Below are 16,285 nucleotides of genomic sequence, written 5' to 3'. Positions count from 1 at the left end.
CAGTGCCAGTGTCTGGGCAGTGCCAGTGTCTGGGCTGAGCATTGTAGCTGGAGCCTGGAGAGCAGGGTCTGTGCATCTGCCAGTGGTCTGGAAGAGCAGGCTTGCAGAGGTGGGTCCGTGGCATTTCCTTTCCACCTGCCGTGTGTGTGGATTGCTGACAGAAAGCACCACCTTGGCACTACCTGGGCACTGCTGTTTGACTTCTGTGAGGGAAGGTTGATACAGGAGAAGTTTGAGGCTTCCTGAGCTGTCTGTAACCAAGGTCTGTGAGTTCGTGCTCTAATGAGCCCTGGGAACAACTTTGTCCAACTCTATTTCTGGTCTCGCACCTCGCACTGGGCTCTATTAAAGCTCCAAGTAAAGTTTGTTTCTGCTTCTGCCTGTCATTTCCTCAAGGCACCTTGCCAGATTTTGCCATGGCTGCAAGGAACAGGGAGGTGGCACCACGGTCCTGCAGGGGCTCATTAAAATGCTGACAGCCGTAATGAGCTCTGTGGTTGCTCCTCTGCCGCTCCCCGCAGCGCTGCAAGCATTGTGTGGTTAATTAGGGAGCTCCCAGCTGTGTTTCAATGAATACCTACAGCGTAATTTCTGTTTGTCTTTTGTTCTAATTATGTGTGACAGGGAGAATGGAAACATTTTGAAAGGGAATTAGTCCGGCTTATACCCCGGTGGGAACCAGGCAGAGAGAGGAAAATTAACTCTGTCATCAAGCAGGGAGAGGCCAGAGTCAAAGTTTGATTCATGTGCTGGCAATAAGCAAATTCTTATTCCAGCCTCTTCTCCTGTTACTGCAACCCACAGCAGTGCTAAGGGCTTTGTTTGCAAAATCTATCTCTGCTCTAATTAGCACTACCTTTACCTAATGTACTAATTATACACAGAAACAGAAGGACTATTCATCACCATTGCAAAAGGCTTTCAAGGCCTTTTTTAATGATTGAAAGAAAAAAATCTTAATTAACAAAAAAGTCTTATCTTTTACTCTGATCCCCCTGAGCTTCAGTTTTCTCAGGATATGAACCTTGAAAAGAACTGGTTCAGTGGGGAGATGGACAGGCGATAGAATTTTTCAGGCACAATTAGACTAAGAAATACTTAAACAAAAAATTAGGAAAACCTGAATATCTACCTGGAGATCATGATGAGTCGTGTCACTCACATGTCTGTGCTGGGGCCTGTTGCAATACTACAAGGGTAATAGTTATAAATTAAAAGACAGTAGATTAGCCTCTTAGTTATTAGAACAGATATTAGGAAGAAGATTAACATCTTAATTATTAGATTAGATATAAGAAAGAACTTTTTTATCATGAGAATGTCAAAACAATTAAATAGGCTGCCCAGAGAGATATTAGATGCCCCATTCCTGGAAACATTCGAGGTCAGGTTGGATGGAGCTCTGAGCAACTTGGTCTAGCAGAAGGTGTCCCTGCTCATTGCACAGAGGTTGACTTAGATGGTCCCTTACAACCCAAATTGTTCTAGGATTCTATGAGTGTTTCCAGTAGCTTGAGGGAGGTGATCCTTCCCCTCTACTCAGTACTAGTGAGGTGGCACCTGGCATACCGTGGGCAGTTCTGAGCCCCCCAGTAAAAGAGAGACACAGATATGCTGGGGAGAGTTCAGCAAAGTGGCATGAGGTGGTGAAGGGGCTGGAACATCTCTCCTATGGGCAACAGCTGATACAGCTGTGAGTTTTTACCCTGGAAAGGGCAGGCTGTGGTGGGATATTATCCATGGATATAAATATCTGAAGGTAGGATGTAAGTGGGAGACATACACGTTCTTTTCCCAGTGGTGTGCAGTGACAGGACAAGAGCTGATGGGCACAAACTGATGCATGAGAGGCTCTGTCTGAGCATCAGGAGACACAATTTCCTGTGAGGGTGACCAAGCACTGCTACAGGTTGGCCAGGGAGGTTGTGGTGTCTCCATGTTTGGAGATGTTCCAAAAACACCTGGAACTGGTCCTGAGCAACTGGTGCTTTAGGTGGATCAGATGACAACTGAAGGTACCTTCCCACCTCGACCATTTTGTGTGACTCTAGGGTAGTGCCAGTGTGCAACAGAGTAGAAAACAGCTCTAATTCATGCTCTGGTGACCATCTGCACACAAGGTTTCCTGTCCCTGACTCATAGTTCAGTGGTTTGTGGACAGTGTCTTCAGGGTGGGAAAGGCTAAGCTTTGCAGCACAAAGGTTTGGGTGGTGCAACCAGAGCAGGAAAGAGAGGGGTGTTGAGCAGGGCTGTGGTGTTCAGCAGGGTGGCCCCCATAAGAACAGCCCAGGGGCTGCCTTCATGCTGCTCTAATACCAGACAAAGACAGTTCCAGAGGGCTTGACTATGGACACATCTCAGACCAGGGCTAAGCCAATCAGTGAAGCTGGTGGTGCCTCTCAAAAAAAAAAAAAATAATAATAAAAAATAATAAAATTAATAAAATAAAAATAAATAAAATAATAAAAGCAAAATGCTGCATGGCAGTGAGGAGTGAGGTAAAAAAAAAAAAAGTGTGAGAAACAATCCTGTGACCAGCAAATCACAGAAGGAGAGGGGAGTGCTCCAGGTGCTCCCTGCTGTCCTTGGGAGAGACTATGGTGGAGCAGGGATTCCCCTGCAGCCTGTGGAGAGGACCCCACTGTAAGAGATGTCCACACTGCAGTGGATGATACCACGGGAGAGCAGGTGGAAATGCCTTGAAGGAAGTGTGACTTGTGGAGAGCCCGTGCTGAAGCAGGCTTACCCTGCAGGACTGTAACAGCCCTCCTGAAACAGGATCTTAAAATATGCCCCATCTATCCAGGCAGTTTCATCTGGAGATTTCTCCTCCTTCCTGAATGCAGCCCAGAATGAGCTCAAGGGCATGTCCAAGAGGAGGAGCCAAGTGCTGGAAGCTTAGTTAGCACTGAAGTCCTGCCACTGCTTACCCAAATGCCCGGTGGAGTGGGACCCAGAGGGCTTTAGGAGCTCGTTTGCTGCTCAGGGAGAAGTTTCTCCTTGTTTTTCCTCCTGGACAACAACACTGACATCAGTAAAGCTGATTCTGCTCAAAACTTTGGCTTCTGATTCTTGGCCTTGAAAACTGACAGTGTCCTGAGATGCACCAGGAGAAACAAAGCCTGTGGAGGGAAGTGTTTATTCCCTTTTAGGCAGCACTGGTTAGACAGGCTCTGGAATAGTGCATCCAGTTTGGGGTCCTCCAGGATGAGAAAGGCTTAGATGAGTCTGATGGAGGTGACTGAGGTGGCCAAGGTGCTGGAAGAGCTCAGTGTATTTGATTAAATGCGGGGAATGTGGGAGTTTCTTGGAGAAGAGGAGGCTTAGTGGGACCTTGTGGCAGCTCTCCAGTCCCAATGGACTGGCCACAGAGAAGGAAAACACAGGCCCTGCAGAGAGGTACCTGAGAGGGGGACACTGCAATGATCACAGATTGAGAGAGCAGAGTGATTTTCAGGAGATTGGAAAATGGCTCTGACAAGAATGGTGCATTGACAGTGGTCTGTGGAAGTCAAATTGGTACTAGAAACCCACATGATGTCCCCTTGGATGTGGAGATGCTTCTGTTTCTGAAAGGCTGCATAAATGTTTTATACAGGCCGTTGTATCTGCCTGCTGGCTTGACTGCAAGAGGCTGATGGAGACAAGGGGGAGCATTTGCAGCATTTGGGGTCTGTGACCCGTACTGCATGTCCCACCTACAGTCTCTCTCAGGTTCTCCCAAAGAGTGTCATCTCCTCATTTGCACGCTCAGGGTTTGCATCCAGTTCCCAAGAAGGCTGCAGACACAAGCAAGTTTGAACATGCTTTTATTGATGGCCAGAAAGCAGAGGAGGAGCAGCAATGGGAGAAAGGGAACAAAGCTGTATGTACTTGGGACCTGCATTTTTACCTTGCCATGGAGACTTTCCTTAGAGCAAAAGCCTGTGCCATGGGGGCTTCTCTGACTCCAGTTCAGCTGCCCCTGGGAGCTTCTGAGCACCAAGAGGTGTTTGGTGCCTTATGGAGAAGGGGCGCTGAGCATTTTAGTCAGAGGAGGGAGACCCCGGCAGCTCTTGGAGCACAAACCTCCTCAGCTGTTCACGTATCCAGGGCTCAAAATACGAGATTCTGGTAAATACCTCAGGGAAGAGGCATTGTTTATGTCCATAAGAAACAATGCCATGAGCCTTCCGACCGCAGACTAATGGGCCACCAGAATCACCCTGTGTCGGGAAAGGAGTGAGAGGGGTCAGACATGCCACAGCACAGCTCTCCCTGCCTTAAGGAACAAGTTTCCTCTTCCCTCCCTCCATGTAAAGAACCTCCTCTTCCAGCCACCTCCCTCCCCCCAGACCCGGCTCTGCAGGGTGTGTAGCTGCCTCACTACTCCTCTAAGCCCATCCATGAAACAATTCAGGCCTGGAGGCTCTTTGAGATTCAAAAGCTCAAGAAGAACATAGACCTACTTTAGACATGGGGAAAAATCCAAGGCATCCTAGCAAGGATGTCACAAAGAATTTACACACTGGAGCACTGGTTAGGCTGGGTAGAACATCCCCACATAAATAAAAAAGCAAATTATGTTGATAGTTGAGAAAATGCACCCCAATTCTGGGAGCACATCAGCTTCAGAGCTTCTGTGAGGACCCTCAGCTCATCATTCTGAGGGTCCTGGTTTATTCTGGTCTCTTTTTACTTTCACCTGAGAACCAAGATGACTATCTAGTCCCAACCTCCTCCCAAGCTTGCAGCCCAAAACAACACTTACCAGGTAAGATGCCTTTTTACCATAGTCATCCCCAACACAGATCATAGACTGACGCTGGTAGTTACGGAATTGCTGACATTTTTCATCATTTTGCACCTTCAGTTCCACCTCCTGCATCACTTCAGTCCTAAGCCCTGTCACCGATGTCCAGCCCCAGCCAGCCACCTTACATTCAGTTCCTACTCTCACACGTTCATTGCTCCTGGGCAAGGAGAGAGGCTGCACGTACTTAGTGATCCTGGCCCTTGGCTTCAGCTGTCAGGCAGAGAGAACATGGGGTTAGAGCCCGCAAAGGCTTGGGAACAACTTCACAGGTCTGGGGAAGTGAGCAGGGGGAGATCCCTCAGGCAGGAGGGATGTGTTGGGCCATACCTTCAGCAGCACAATGTCATTTTTGAGGCTAACACGGTGATAGTTGGGATGGATGACCCAGTGTCCAACACGGATCTTCTGCTGGCTCCGTTCTCGGTCACTTATGTTGTGGGCTCCCAGAATCACAGTGACCCTCATGGTCCTGCCAGGAAACACCAATATGTTCCAGCTGCACTGGCCACAGGAGCACAGCCCCCACTGCAGGTGGCCGGGGGGAGGTGGTGGTGGGATAAAGTTCCCCAGAGAGTAGCTGTCAGCAAGATGTCCTCTGCAGCCTGGGCTCCTTCCACACTCAACTGAGGATCCCTCATCACACGCTGACAGAGGTGGGAGGTGCCTCATGCTGAAGACAAAGGGGAAGCAGGGAAGGGGAGACACTGGTCCCTCTTCTGCAGCAGTAGCTCTAAGCTGTGGTAGGAACCTGGAGACCACTGTGAGCATTCCTGTCCCCAAGGACACTCAGCCCCTGGCAGACAATTCCTGCAGCTCACAGGGGACAGCTCAGCTCACGGAGATCCCTGCTGTGCCTGAAGAGCACGGGGTACTCTTCCAGCCCAGACCAGGACTGAGGCCTTTCGGGACTTTGTGAGACTGGAAAAAATCACCTGCACAAGAAAGACAAGGTCTTACCCTTCTTTATCCACACAGTGAGCTGCTGTGAGCACTGCATCTGGGCGAATCAGGAACCCTCCACAGGAACTAGTTTGTGAGCCAGTCTGAATTTTTAAATAAGCCATGTAGGGTCTGGAGTGGGGCTTCACTTCCCGTCCACCAATGATCCTTCCTGGAAGAGAGATGGGAAATGTCAATATCACATATGCTGCTCTTTCCTGTCAAGTTTGGAGCTGCAAAAATGGAGAGGGTCATCCTCTAACATCACATGCCAATGATACCAACAACTTTCCCTCCTTGTGCTGTCCAAGCATTGCTGGTACACAATGGAGAGAAAGATAGCAGCGCAGTCTGGGTATGACTGACCACACCTGGCCCTGCATGACTAAAATGCCATCAAAGGGCACAGCTCTAGTCCCTGTAATGCCTCACTGGTTCCAGGCACAGTCTGAGTGAACTGAGAGATAAGAGGAGAGAGGAGAGATAGAGAGACGGCAAGGCAGGAACATTGCCTGAGATTGCCTACTCAGTGTCCATCTGTGCCCTTGCATGTGCTTGTCTAAATCCCACCTCTGTACTCACCAGCCCCAGCCCAGGGCAGAAGGACAAAAGCACTTGTGAGCAGAAGGAGAAGCAGCATCTTCTACCACTGTGCTGATGAGCCAAACCAGTTGTTATGGCCAGGCAGGAGACAGGTACAGAATGACAACCTCTGTCTTTGTCATGTGGAGCTGAAACAGGAAACCTCAGCCTGTCTGCAGCTTGTGTCATTTGCTGCTTTTGTTCTTGCAGCCCCCATACTGTGGCTTGGTGTGGGGTTCATGACACATTCTCTGCATTTTTGTCACTATCTTCTCAAAAAGCTGGTGAGATCTGGGCTTGTTCAGAGCACCCACAGTGGCCACAGCAGGGAGAGGAATGGTGTATCTGTTGAGTGCATATCCCACTGGAGACCTTTGGAGAGAGCCCCCTTGGACCCTACATGTGGGCTGGTTCAATTTGGATTTTTTTTTTTTTTTTTTTTTTTTTTTTGTTTCCCCCTCATCCTTTGGTAGGAATGGTGAGAGCTGGCCAGGGCCAGGCAAAGATCCTGGTTCTTATCAGAGGGGCTGACTGCCATCAGAGGTGTCCTTGGGAAATCAGAAATCACCAATCAGAGTAGCTAAGGGACAAGGCCAATGGGAGCCTCACAACCTCGAGCACTGGTGCTCTAGATGATCTGACAAGTCCATAGTGATGAGGAAGTCTGAGGTCCAGCTGGGAAGTCAGACTATGGGCCCGGGTCCAGATCAGCAGGTGCCCTGACTAGGTGCAGGCCTGGCTGAGACACAGCTGGAGCTCAGGTGAGGACCAGGGTCAGAGTGTCCACGTGAGAAGGGGAGCAGCCCTGCCCAAGGCCTCTCTGAGTCCTCCCTGGGAGCTCTGGCTCCAGTGTTACAAGCTGGAAGGGGCTCAGCCTCGTTGCACTGACCCTCCTTTGGCCGTGAGCCCAGCCAGTGAAACCTCCAGGACGTTACCAATTTTATGTGGCTGTGGTCTAGAGAAAGCCCACAAATAAATTCTCTAGGGCATACTGGCATTCCCCCTTACCCTGCATTCTAAAAAGACAATGGACTGTAGTACATGTCCTGGGGATCCTCCTGAAACCTGTTTGGTGGAAGGGATAAGGGTGGAAAGGAGGAGTTCCTGTTAAAGCCTGTAGCCCACAAGCAGCAATCCCCGGAGCCACAGTGTGACTGGCTCAGTGGGAGGTGACTCTGCCTATCCCAGTCACGTCCTGTAATCAACACCTGCAGTGCTGCAGTGACGTGGCCTCAGCTGTGGCAGAAATGGAGATGTGGCCTTTAGGCCCAGCCATCCCTTTCCTTCAGCATTGTGGAGAAAGGAGGTTTATGCAAAATAAGGAGAGATAAAATGGGAAGAAGGAAAGAGGCAGAAGCAGGAGAGGTTATCCCAGTGAGTGAGTGGAGGGACCAGTGTGTCTGTGGAAGAAAAGCTTGAACAACCTGGCGTGCAGGACATGGTGGGCGTGATCCGGCTGCAGGGCAGCAGGTGGGACTGGACAGGATGGAGTTTTGGGGTGACATTCCGGGAGCTGGATCCCTGCGTGACTGGAGGCTCTCTGACAGGTCTCTAACATGAGTAGCAGGGCACTGCTCTGTAGCAGTCTTTTCACTGCTTTGACAGAGAATCCCAGGCCAACAGCCCCAGCAGGGATAGGAACCTCTTCAGTATTTGTTCCGGTTTGGCCAAATTTAGAAATACATCCTCTGAGAGAAGGCAGGCTACAACCAGGTTCGGGAAAAAATAAATTTTCCTCAAAGGAAAGTGAAAGAGATAAAAACTATTTATTTAACAAACACAGGAAAAGGGATATGATGCTAAATAATAAAACCTCCAGCTCTGCTGAGAGAAACCTGGGAAAATTTCAGAGTCCTTCCGTAGATCTCCCTCTTCCTTCTTGGAGCTGGGACGGGGTGGTGGGCCCACCTCCAGGGCCTTGGTGGAAAGTCCTCCCAATGTATTCTGATGTTGAAACAGTCCAGCAGAGAGAAAAGGAAAAAAACCAAAGTCCCAGGAAAACAAAAGTTCAACTCTCTGGAGGAAAGGAGCTGGGGGAAAAAAACTGCTGAAAGCCACTGGAAAGAAAAGCAAGCCAGGAGCTTCCCTTCCCTCTCACCCTCCTGCCACAGCTGAAAAGAACATCTCTATCTCTCTGTGACCTTGAAAAAGCTGCAAACTGCTTTGAAAAAGTTTTGCTCAGTTTTTCGTTCCCCCTCTCAGGCTCAGTTTAGAGGCATAGAAAGGCACAAAAATTAATTTCTGGGCATAGGGCAGCAATATGGGATACACCTCATAAAGTCACCCCAAGACAGTGTTTCAGATGAGGGCACAGCCAAACAACACTGCCTTCACAGAATGACACACAAAATGTTGTAAAGAAATAGCTTGACAACAATGTACTTCTAGCATATTACCATTATGCACTTAGGCTGTCTCTGCTTTTTTTAGTGTCTTAAAATACAAATCATAGCAAGAATGAGGGAAACTCATGGCCACTATTCTGAGACTGAGCACATAATCATGGTGAATAATTTCTCATAATGTTAAATGAGTATTTGATTAATGGTTTGTGTGTTCTTCACTAAAGATCTGGTTTTATAATAAGAAACTTTAAAAGCACAAATATTGGATAGATTATCAATGGGTATTTTGAGGTGAACAAAGCAGGCCATTCTTGATTAGCAAAGGCAGAATAGAATCAGGCCTTCAAGGCACAATTTCAGAGGTAGCTGGAGGTCTGAAAAATTCACACAAATTCCATCCTTAGAGTGTTTTTTCCTCTCTGCTGACCACACAGGGGGATTGGCTCCGAAGATCACCAGCATTTCCGTGCCATCACATGGCTACAGAAAAGAAATCTCTGTTTGCTAACCTCTCTTGTATGGATAAGAAGCAAATTCTGTGAAATAAAAATATTCCGTCATTGAATGCAGGAACTTCATTCCCCCCACATTTTGATCTCCTATTGGTTATCGATCCCTTCACCTTTGATGCAAATTTGGTCCTCATTTTCTGGTTCTCTTATCAGTCTTTTCCCAGACCCCATCAGGGGATGATGCTACTCAGAGCTCTTTTTAGGTTGGTACTAGGTACAGATTTAATGAATGCAATTCCAATCAAATCTGATTATTGTTTGGTTGGCTGTTTTTTCCTACTGTAATTGATAGGAAATGAGAAGGAAGGAAGGAAGGAAGGAAGGAAGGAAGGAAGGAAGGAAGGAAGGAAGGAAGGAAGGAAGGAAGGAAGGAAGGAAGGAAGGAAGGAAATGATTCACAGCTGACAAGTAGTCACATAAGACTGAAGAATGAAATATGAGGGGCTGGAGTTGAATGGAAACTCTCCTACAAGAGACAGCACTGCCCCTAAAGCCACCCAGCCCAATTAAACAAAGGCAGCAGGCTTCATCAGGCTAATTCTGTCCCAGGAGTCACACATCCCTTGATGTTTCCAGCTATTGCTCAGACCTTTCAGCTTAACAGTCAATCACCAGCTGGTGCAGGAGGCAGAGTTCATAGCCTTAGACATGTAAGACATGAGGTGCCTGTGTCTGCAGAAGTCCCTCTGGTCCCACCTTGCAGACAATGGAGGGAAGGCTGCTACCCAGAAGAGCATTTCACCTGCTGCTATAAGGATGTCATTGTTTGCTACATCCTCTTGCCCACAGAGGGAGCACAGTTCTGAACAACCATCCCTGACATTTCTGAAATCAGATTAAATCAGTCTCACCTGTAGGGGAATTAGGGCTTGCAAGAGGCTCTGCTTAAACCAGGCGTCAGAGGCAGCTCAGCTCTTCCCTTCTTGGGCAAAAACCAGAGATGCATTTAGATCTCTACCTTTTCTGCTGTGGCCAATTCAACTGAATTGAAGCAAATCTAGCAAATTCCTTTTCTTCCTCTCTGTCAGACAAGTCTTTGGCTGGCTTTCTATGGTATATGCCACATACTAATGCCAACAGATTATTTAAGCTGTGATAGAAGATCATCTGCATTTAAAATATAATTTTTAATCTGCAATGTAAGCTGACATCAGCCCAACACTGTCCCTAATGCAAGAAAACAAGGAAAATACTTCTATCAAAATTTGAATGACCCATTTTGGAGGCACTGGATGGAGAACTGCTGCAGGTAGGACACTTTACTTCAAAATGTCTATTGTGAATGTATACAGAAAATCCAAGGAAGAACTGAGACCAAAACTTACTTAAAGGGCCTCAGAGCCACTACACAAAAATTACATAAATTGAGGGTTGTTTCTGAGAGGTGTTCGAGTTAGGGAATAAAAGACCAACTGTCAGTAAAACAGTGGCTGCTGTGAGTGTTGCTGACTTTAGCAAAGAGCTAATGATCAAAGCAATAGTCTAAACCTTTCACATAGGCTTGGAGAGCAGAATTAGGTAGTTTCCACTTCAGCTACATGGATCTAACAAGTTAAGAAAACCGGTGTGAATGTGTGCTGTTAGAGGCTGCAGGGAGTTTTTCATGTCATTCTCTATCTGTCATGCATAGGCTGTAGGGAGATACCACTCAAAAATGTTCTTCCATTCCTATGTTAATGGAAACAGTCGAACCCAGAAAGATCCCTTTCAAAAACATCAGGCCATCTGATGTCTGAGAATATTAGGAGTTTATTTATTGTGCTTGTGTGTTAAACTCATCTGTGGCTCCAGGATCCACAGCTTGCACCTTTGTGTTCATGTCATAAAACCCACAGACTAAAGATGTCCTGTGTGAGTAACTTACAGCCTGAAGGGGAAATCAGACAGAGCCAGAGCAAGGAGTGTGCACTGCTCTTGCTTTGAGGCTGTGTCCTTCTCTGCATGCCAGCCCTGTTGATGTGCTCCATGTGTTTACAGTGTAAAAGGTGCTTCCCCCCTCTGTCCCCATTTATGGAAACATTTCTGACACCAAAATGTATTTTTGTGCCTTGAGATTTGCTAGTGTAGGGCAGTGGCTGGTGCCCCTTTGGTAAGAGATGGTGAGTCTGAAGGGTGCAGAATTAACCACCCCTTTCTCCTCCGTGGCAGGCTGATCTCTTCTCTCTTTCAGTGCCTCAGTTTCCCATCCTGGGCAGTGAGAAAAACAGAGCTGGTCCAGCACTGCGTGAACATCCCATTGGCATCACACACATAGCAATGCTCCTCGGGGTAACGAGGCCATGTGAGTCATGAAGAGGATGGAATTGAGCTTCACCCTCTGCACTTTCTTATCATTCTGCATGGGTACCTCTACCTCGAATTATTCCTTCTTCCTTTTCCTGTCTACAGACAGAATTTTGCTTTGGTTTACTTTCGTGCTGCTTTCTTTGGTCTGTGGGTGTTTTGGTGGACGGGAGTTGGCTTAAGTCTTCCCTTCACAGCTTCTGCTTGCTCTGTTTGGGAGTGCTTTCCCCAAAACTGGGCTCTTTGAAGTATTTCTGTCCCACAGACAGCTGGGGATTGATGTGAATATGAGCCAAAGCCTCCCACAGCCCAAACTTCCCTGGCTTCCATCTGAAGTTGAGCTGCTCTAAAGGTAACTTCGGATGTCTTGGGGGAAGGCTGCCTCCCCTGTCAGACCACTCAGCAGGAAAAACAGAGTGCAAGGAGCAGTGCCCACTGCTCCCTAAGGTAGCAAAATGGGTTTTCTTTGGTCTGTGGGTGTTTCAGTTGTCATCTGGGCATTCCCCTCACTGCAGAAAGCGCCTGTGGGACCAGCTGGGAGCACATCTGGGGGGAGTGCATATTGTCAGCAATAAACCCTGCACCCATTATGAAGCCACCCCTTACATGCCAGCTCCTCTTAGTGGAGGGTTTGGTGACTGTCTCAAGCAATGGAACTTGGAGGGCCCTGACACTATGCACTTCCAGCACACACAACCATTGCCTCCTCAATTTGCTCAGCCCAACCTGCTCTAGGGTTACACCATCTGATCCAGCAGCTCTCCAGCGATTCACAAGAGACTCCTTGTCTGAGTAACTGGCTGAAGCACCCTGATCTTGGTGCAGTGACTATGGCTCTGATGGTCTGTCCATCTGATTCCTCCTAGATGGAGCCAGTAGAGGAACAAGATTCAGGAAACCACACCCTGCTGACTGACTTTGTCCTCTCTGGATTGTCCAGCCGCCCAGAACTTCAGCACTTGCTGTTCTTCACAATCTGCTTAGTTTACAGCATGACTCTCTTTGGGAACCTTCTCATCTGCATGGTCACAGTGCACCCCACCCTCCACGTGCCCATGTACTTCTTCCTCCGCGTCCTGTCCTTCCTGGATATTTCCACAGCATCAGTCGTTGTCCCCAAGATGCTGGTGAACCTCCTGTCAGAGGACAGGAGCATCTCCTACTCAGGCTGTGTCACACAGCTCTACTGTGTGGTGTTCTTAGCGGCCACTGAGTGGTACCTTTTGGCAGCCATGGCCTATGACCGCTACGTGGCCGTATGCAGCCCCCTGAGATACGCTGCCATCATGAACACCAGAGTCTGCCTCTCCTTGGTGCTGCTGTCCTGCTGCAGTGGCAATGTTGTGTCGGTGGTGCAGACAGCCTGGGTGTTCACGTTGTCCTTTTGTGGGCCCAGGAGGATTAACTACTTCTTCTGTGACATTCCCCCGCTCATCATGCTCTCCTGCACCGACACCTCGCTGTACGAGAAGCAGATCATCTCAGCCACAGTGCTCGTCATCCTCACACCCTTCTGCCTCATCCTGCTGTCCTATGCCTGCATCATCTCCAGCATCCTGAAGCTTTCCTCTGCAGAGAGCAGACACAAGACCTTCTCCACCTGTTCCTCACACCTTACTGTTGTAACATTGTACTGTGCAAGTGGGACTTTGATTTACTTACAGCCAAAATCCAGTAACTCACAAGACGCAAAGAAAATCCTTGCTCTCATATACACAACTGTAATTCCCACATTAAACCCCCTGATTTACAGCCTGAAGAATAAAGAAGTGAAAGAAGTACTAATCAGAGTGATAGCTGTGTTGATGAAGAGATGAAGATTTTCTTGTCCATGAATGTGCAGATTAAAAACCTTATTTCCATTTTTGGTGGGTTTTGATGGTTTACTAGCACAGTGGAAACTGCAGGCACAAAGATCTATTTCACACTTGTAAATATTTTGTCTTTTTCATTGCTTCAGAAGCAAATTATTTGGAATTTCTATCTCGTTTTTTTCCTTAGGAGAACAATATATATACCAGACATTTCTTCTAAAACAGAGCATCTGAAACCCACCCCACTCCCCATGTCTAATTCAGGTGTCTAGGTTGGAACTTCTCACTTACATTGAGGAATTCACCTCACCCTCTCACTGAAGAAATACTCCTTTACAGTGAGCATTTCAGGCTCATGACTAATTGATAGGGACTAGGTGTTTTGCTTTGCCCTTTTTTCCCCTTGTTATGTGTTTTCCATTCCTTCCAGCAGAAAAGAGTGAAAGCGATGAGGAAATTAGTTCATTTCTTTCAGAGACTCGTGTTTTTCATTTAAGGTGTGGGGAAAGTAAAGGAAAGGAAGATTAACTAATTCTCATTCCTTATTTCCAGCAAGAACTCAGCATTTAATACAGTCCAGTGCCCACACACTCCAAGCACTGTGGAGTCTGAGTCATGGGACAAGAGTATTCTGCCTGTCTCAGCTTGAGAAATTCATCCAGGCAGGAAAAGAAGACAGTTTCATGAGGATTAGCTGGTATCTGCAGGGGCACACAGAGAAAAGGGCTGCTACAACCTAGGAGTATTTCTTTGGGAGGGTTTTGAAGTTTGTTCTGAATAGAACAGGACCCCTGGCTTGGTGAATAGCCTGAGCCTGCAGTATCCAAACTGTGGTTTCCATATTGGGGTCAAGCAAAAGAAATCTTCCCTACCAGTGTGGTCATACTGATCTTTGAAGGCTGTCTCTGTCAGAAAGGTTTAAGGTTTCACCTGACTTAGTTACCTGACCATAAAGGCAGTAAAGGGCAGTATAATTGAGTATAATGTTCTTCTTTTGGTTTAGTTTGCCTGTGAAAGAGAAAGGCAATGTAAGTCATCTCAGGATGAAGTCATTGCCTGACTTCAGAAACTTCACAACAATGAACTGAGTTAATTCACAACAATGAATTGAGTTAATGACAAAGTGGTTAATTGCATTTGGCAATGTTGTTTGCTTAGACTCCTCTAGGGAATTTGTGTCTGTATTGTTGAAACCCTTTTTTCTTTATAATTAGAACACTGGAGAAAGAGCTAATGAAATTTCATTTGCATTTCTACAGACTTTGCTTCTGGGACCTGATCTACTTTTACCTCTGTAAAAACAGAGAGTTTTTTTTCTTGTTTTATTTCCTGAAAAGATAATACTGAAAGAAACATTTCTTTAAAAAAAAAAAAGGTTAATTACTCTAGTATAGTAACAGTAGTGTTAATCACTTTAAGGGACATTGCATTCCAAATGGTTAAAACTTTTAATTTGCCTCTTTTAAAGATGTCTCAGACTCCAGTCCGGGGAGAAAGAGACATCCAAAACCATTCATCCATTTGGAATAAACCCTTTTTATATCTGCTGGAGCGCCCTCCCACCAAACACTATCAGCAATTTACTGTTTTTCCTGAATTCATCTCTTCTGTTTCCTGTTTCCATATGCCACATGTGCATCAAAGATGCCCCAAATAGAAACTGATGTGGTAGAAAGCCAGACAGGTCTTTAGCTGGTGTAAATCAGAATTTCACCTCTAGCAAGGAGCACTGATTTTTGGTCTCTAAGAAACAGCCACAGGTTTTGCTAGAGCAGAATTCACTTACACCATCCTCTCTCCTCTATAAAAATGGGAAGTTCTGGTTAAATTATGGATTCAGTGGATCACAGCTTCACAAATAGATCAGGGCAGAAGTTTGTGCCTGGATTCATCTCCCCAACCCCAATATGTGAACTATTGATTCTAGCATTTTTATGGAAGAATGCATTTTAAAAACTCATCTATTTTAACATTTTAATTTCTTTCTATTAATTATTTTCAGAAGTCTGTGTGAAATGGTATTTAATAATTAATTAATTCATTTTTTCTGACAAAAATTAGTACTGATTTAAATGTCTGTCTTGATATGGGCAGCTGAGCTCTTGACATGCTGCCACAGTTTATGGTTCTGTCAAGATCACCTCCTGTCATGGGTGCACTTGATCTCCTTAAGGAGGCTCCAAGGAAACAGCTAAATTAGTCATTAGACATGTGTCATTGGTGCAGTGCTTGATTCTTCACTCTAGAAACACAAAATAAAATTTTAACATTGTTGGAATGTGCTGCTTCTTTAATTTAGCTTGTGACATTAAAGGTCAGTGTTGAGTTTAATTTTTTATTGACATTACAAGGGGTTTATTAATATACATGTGTATATATAGTATATAATGTATACTAGAGAGAGAAGGAAAGGAAAGGAAAGGAAAGGAAAGGAAAGGAAAGGAAAGGAAAGGAAAGGAAAGGAAAGGAAAGGAAAGGAAAGGAAAGGAAAGGAAAGGAAAGGAAAGGAAAGGAAAGGAAAGGAAAGGAAAGGAAAGGAAAGGAAAGGAAAGGAAAGGAAAGGAAAGGGAAGGGAAGGGAAGGGAAGGGAAGGGAAGGGAAGGGAGAAGAGAAGAGAAGAGAAGAGAAGAGAAGCTAGATTTCTTGAATTGTTGAATTTATATTAAAAGTGATCTGGAGAATTCTAGATGGTGGCTCCTAGAGGTCACATGGTTCAGAAATAATATAAGTTACAAGAAATAATAAATACAATAAATAATTATAAATAAATTCACGCACCTTACAGCTTTTACTAAGACCCCATGGCACCTGAGTTAGCACTCCAGAGCCACAGCTGATGCCACAATCTGTAATTATCACCCTTGGAGCCAGAAACAACCAACACACTCTGACGAGACGAGGGAAGCGTTATCTAAAGGGTGCAAAGAGACAAACCCTTCTCCAGTCTCTGGCACACAAAGCTCACCCTCTATCAGCAGGGAGGGAGTGAAGCAGCTCCATCAGAGGCAGCCTGGG

The 16,285-nt window shown here is 46.3% G+C and overlaps 2 protein-coding genes across 6 annotated transcripts; one reads left to right on the top strand and one right to left on the bottom strand.

Moving 5' to 3' along the window:
- Positions 1 to 3,928: 3,928 nt before the first annotated feature.
- LOC138099320 (mast cell protease 1A-like) lies at positions 3,929 to 9,936 on the bottom strand. Of its 2 annotated transcripts, none has more exons than XM_068996491.1 (5): positions 9,763 to 9,936; positions 5,753 to 5,906; positions 5,123 to 5,264; positions 4,751 to 5,005; positions 3,929 to 4,205 (listed from the first exon to the last, which is right to left on the bottom strand). In XM_068996491.1, exons 2-5 carry the CDS (start codon positions 5,857 to 5,859, stop codon positions 4,026 to 4,028), a joined length of 684 nt encoding a protein of 227 aa, XP_068852592.1. In that variant the 5' UTR covers positions 5,860 to 5,906; positions 9,763 to 9,936; the 3' UTR covers positions 3,929 to 4,025. The 2 variants fall into 2 exon arrangements, with proteins under 2 accessions (XP_068852592.1, XP_068852591.1); XM_068996490.1 differs by lacking the exon at positions 9,763 to 9,936 and adding an exon at positions 6,317 to 6,396.
- Positions 9,937 to 10,037: 101 nt separating this feature from the next.
- LOC138099392 (olfactory receptor 10A5-like) lies at positions 10,038 to 15,718 on the top strand. 4 transcript variants are annotated; one of them, XM_068996589.1, is made up of 4 exons: positions 10,038 to 10,115; positions 10,202 to 10,422; positions 11,344 to 11,454; positions 12,323 to 15,714. In XM_068996589.1, the coding sequence occupies exon 4, from the start codon at positions 12,323 to 12,325 to the stop codon at positions 13,271 to 13,273; it is 951 nt and encodes a 316-aa protein (XP_068852690.1). In that variant the 5' UTR covers positions 10,038 to 10,115; positions 10,202 to 10,422; positions 11,344 to 11,454; the 3' UTR covers positions 13,274 to 15,714. The 4 variants fall into 4 exon arrangements, with proteins under 4 accessions (XP_068852690.1, XP_068852689.1, XP_068852691.1 ...); XM_068996588.1 differs by adding an exon at positions 11,722 to 11,903 and having other exon boundaries at positions 10,044 to 10,422; positions 12,323 to 15,718; XM_068996590.1 differs by having other exon boundaries at positions 10,044 to 10,422; positions 11,322 to 11,454.
- The last annotated feature ends 567 nt before the right edge of the window (positions 15,719 to 16,285 follow it).

This window comes from Aphelocoma coerulescens, chromosome 27 (genome assembly GCF_041296385.1).
Source record: "Aphelocoma coerulescens isolate FSJ_1873_10779 chromosome 27, UR_Acoe_1.0, whole genome shotgun sequence".
NCBI classification, from domain to species: Eukaryota; Metazoa; Chordata; class Aves; order Passeriformes; family Corvidae; genus Aphelocoma; species Aphelocoma coerulescens.
Note: the sequence above shows the minus strand (reverse complement) of the source record. Positions and strands in the feature narration are given on the sequence as shown.

What these genes read in the sequence shown, in the direction of transcription:
- LOC138099320 (XM_068996490.1), bottom strand. Translation starts at nt 6,374, where the DNA reads ATGCTGCTTCTCCTTCTGCTCACAAGTGCTTTTGTCCTTCTGCCCTGG. An exon ending in CACTGTGTGGATAAAGAAGG is followed by an intron (nt 5,265 to 5,752) that starts GTAAGACCTTGT and finishes GTTTCCTGGCAG; the next exon opens with GACCATGAGGGTCACTGTGA. An exon ending in GTAAAAAGGCATCTTACCTG is followed by an intron (nt 4,206 to 4,750) that starts GTAAGTGTTGTT and finishes TTCCCGACACAG; the next exon opens with GGTGATTCTGGTGGCCCATT.
- LOC138099392 (XM_068996588.1), top strand. Translation starts at nt 12,323, where the DNA reads ATGGAGCCAGTAGAGGAACAAGATTCAGGAAACCACACCCTGCTGACT.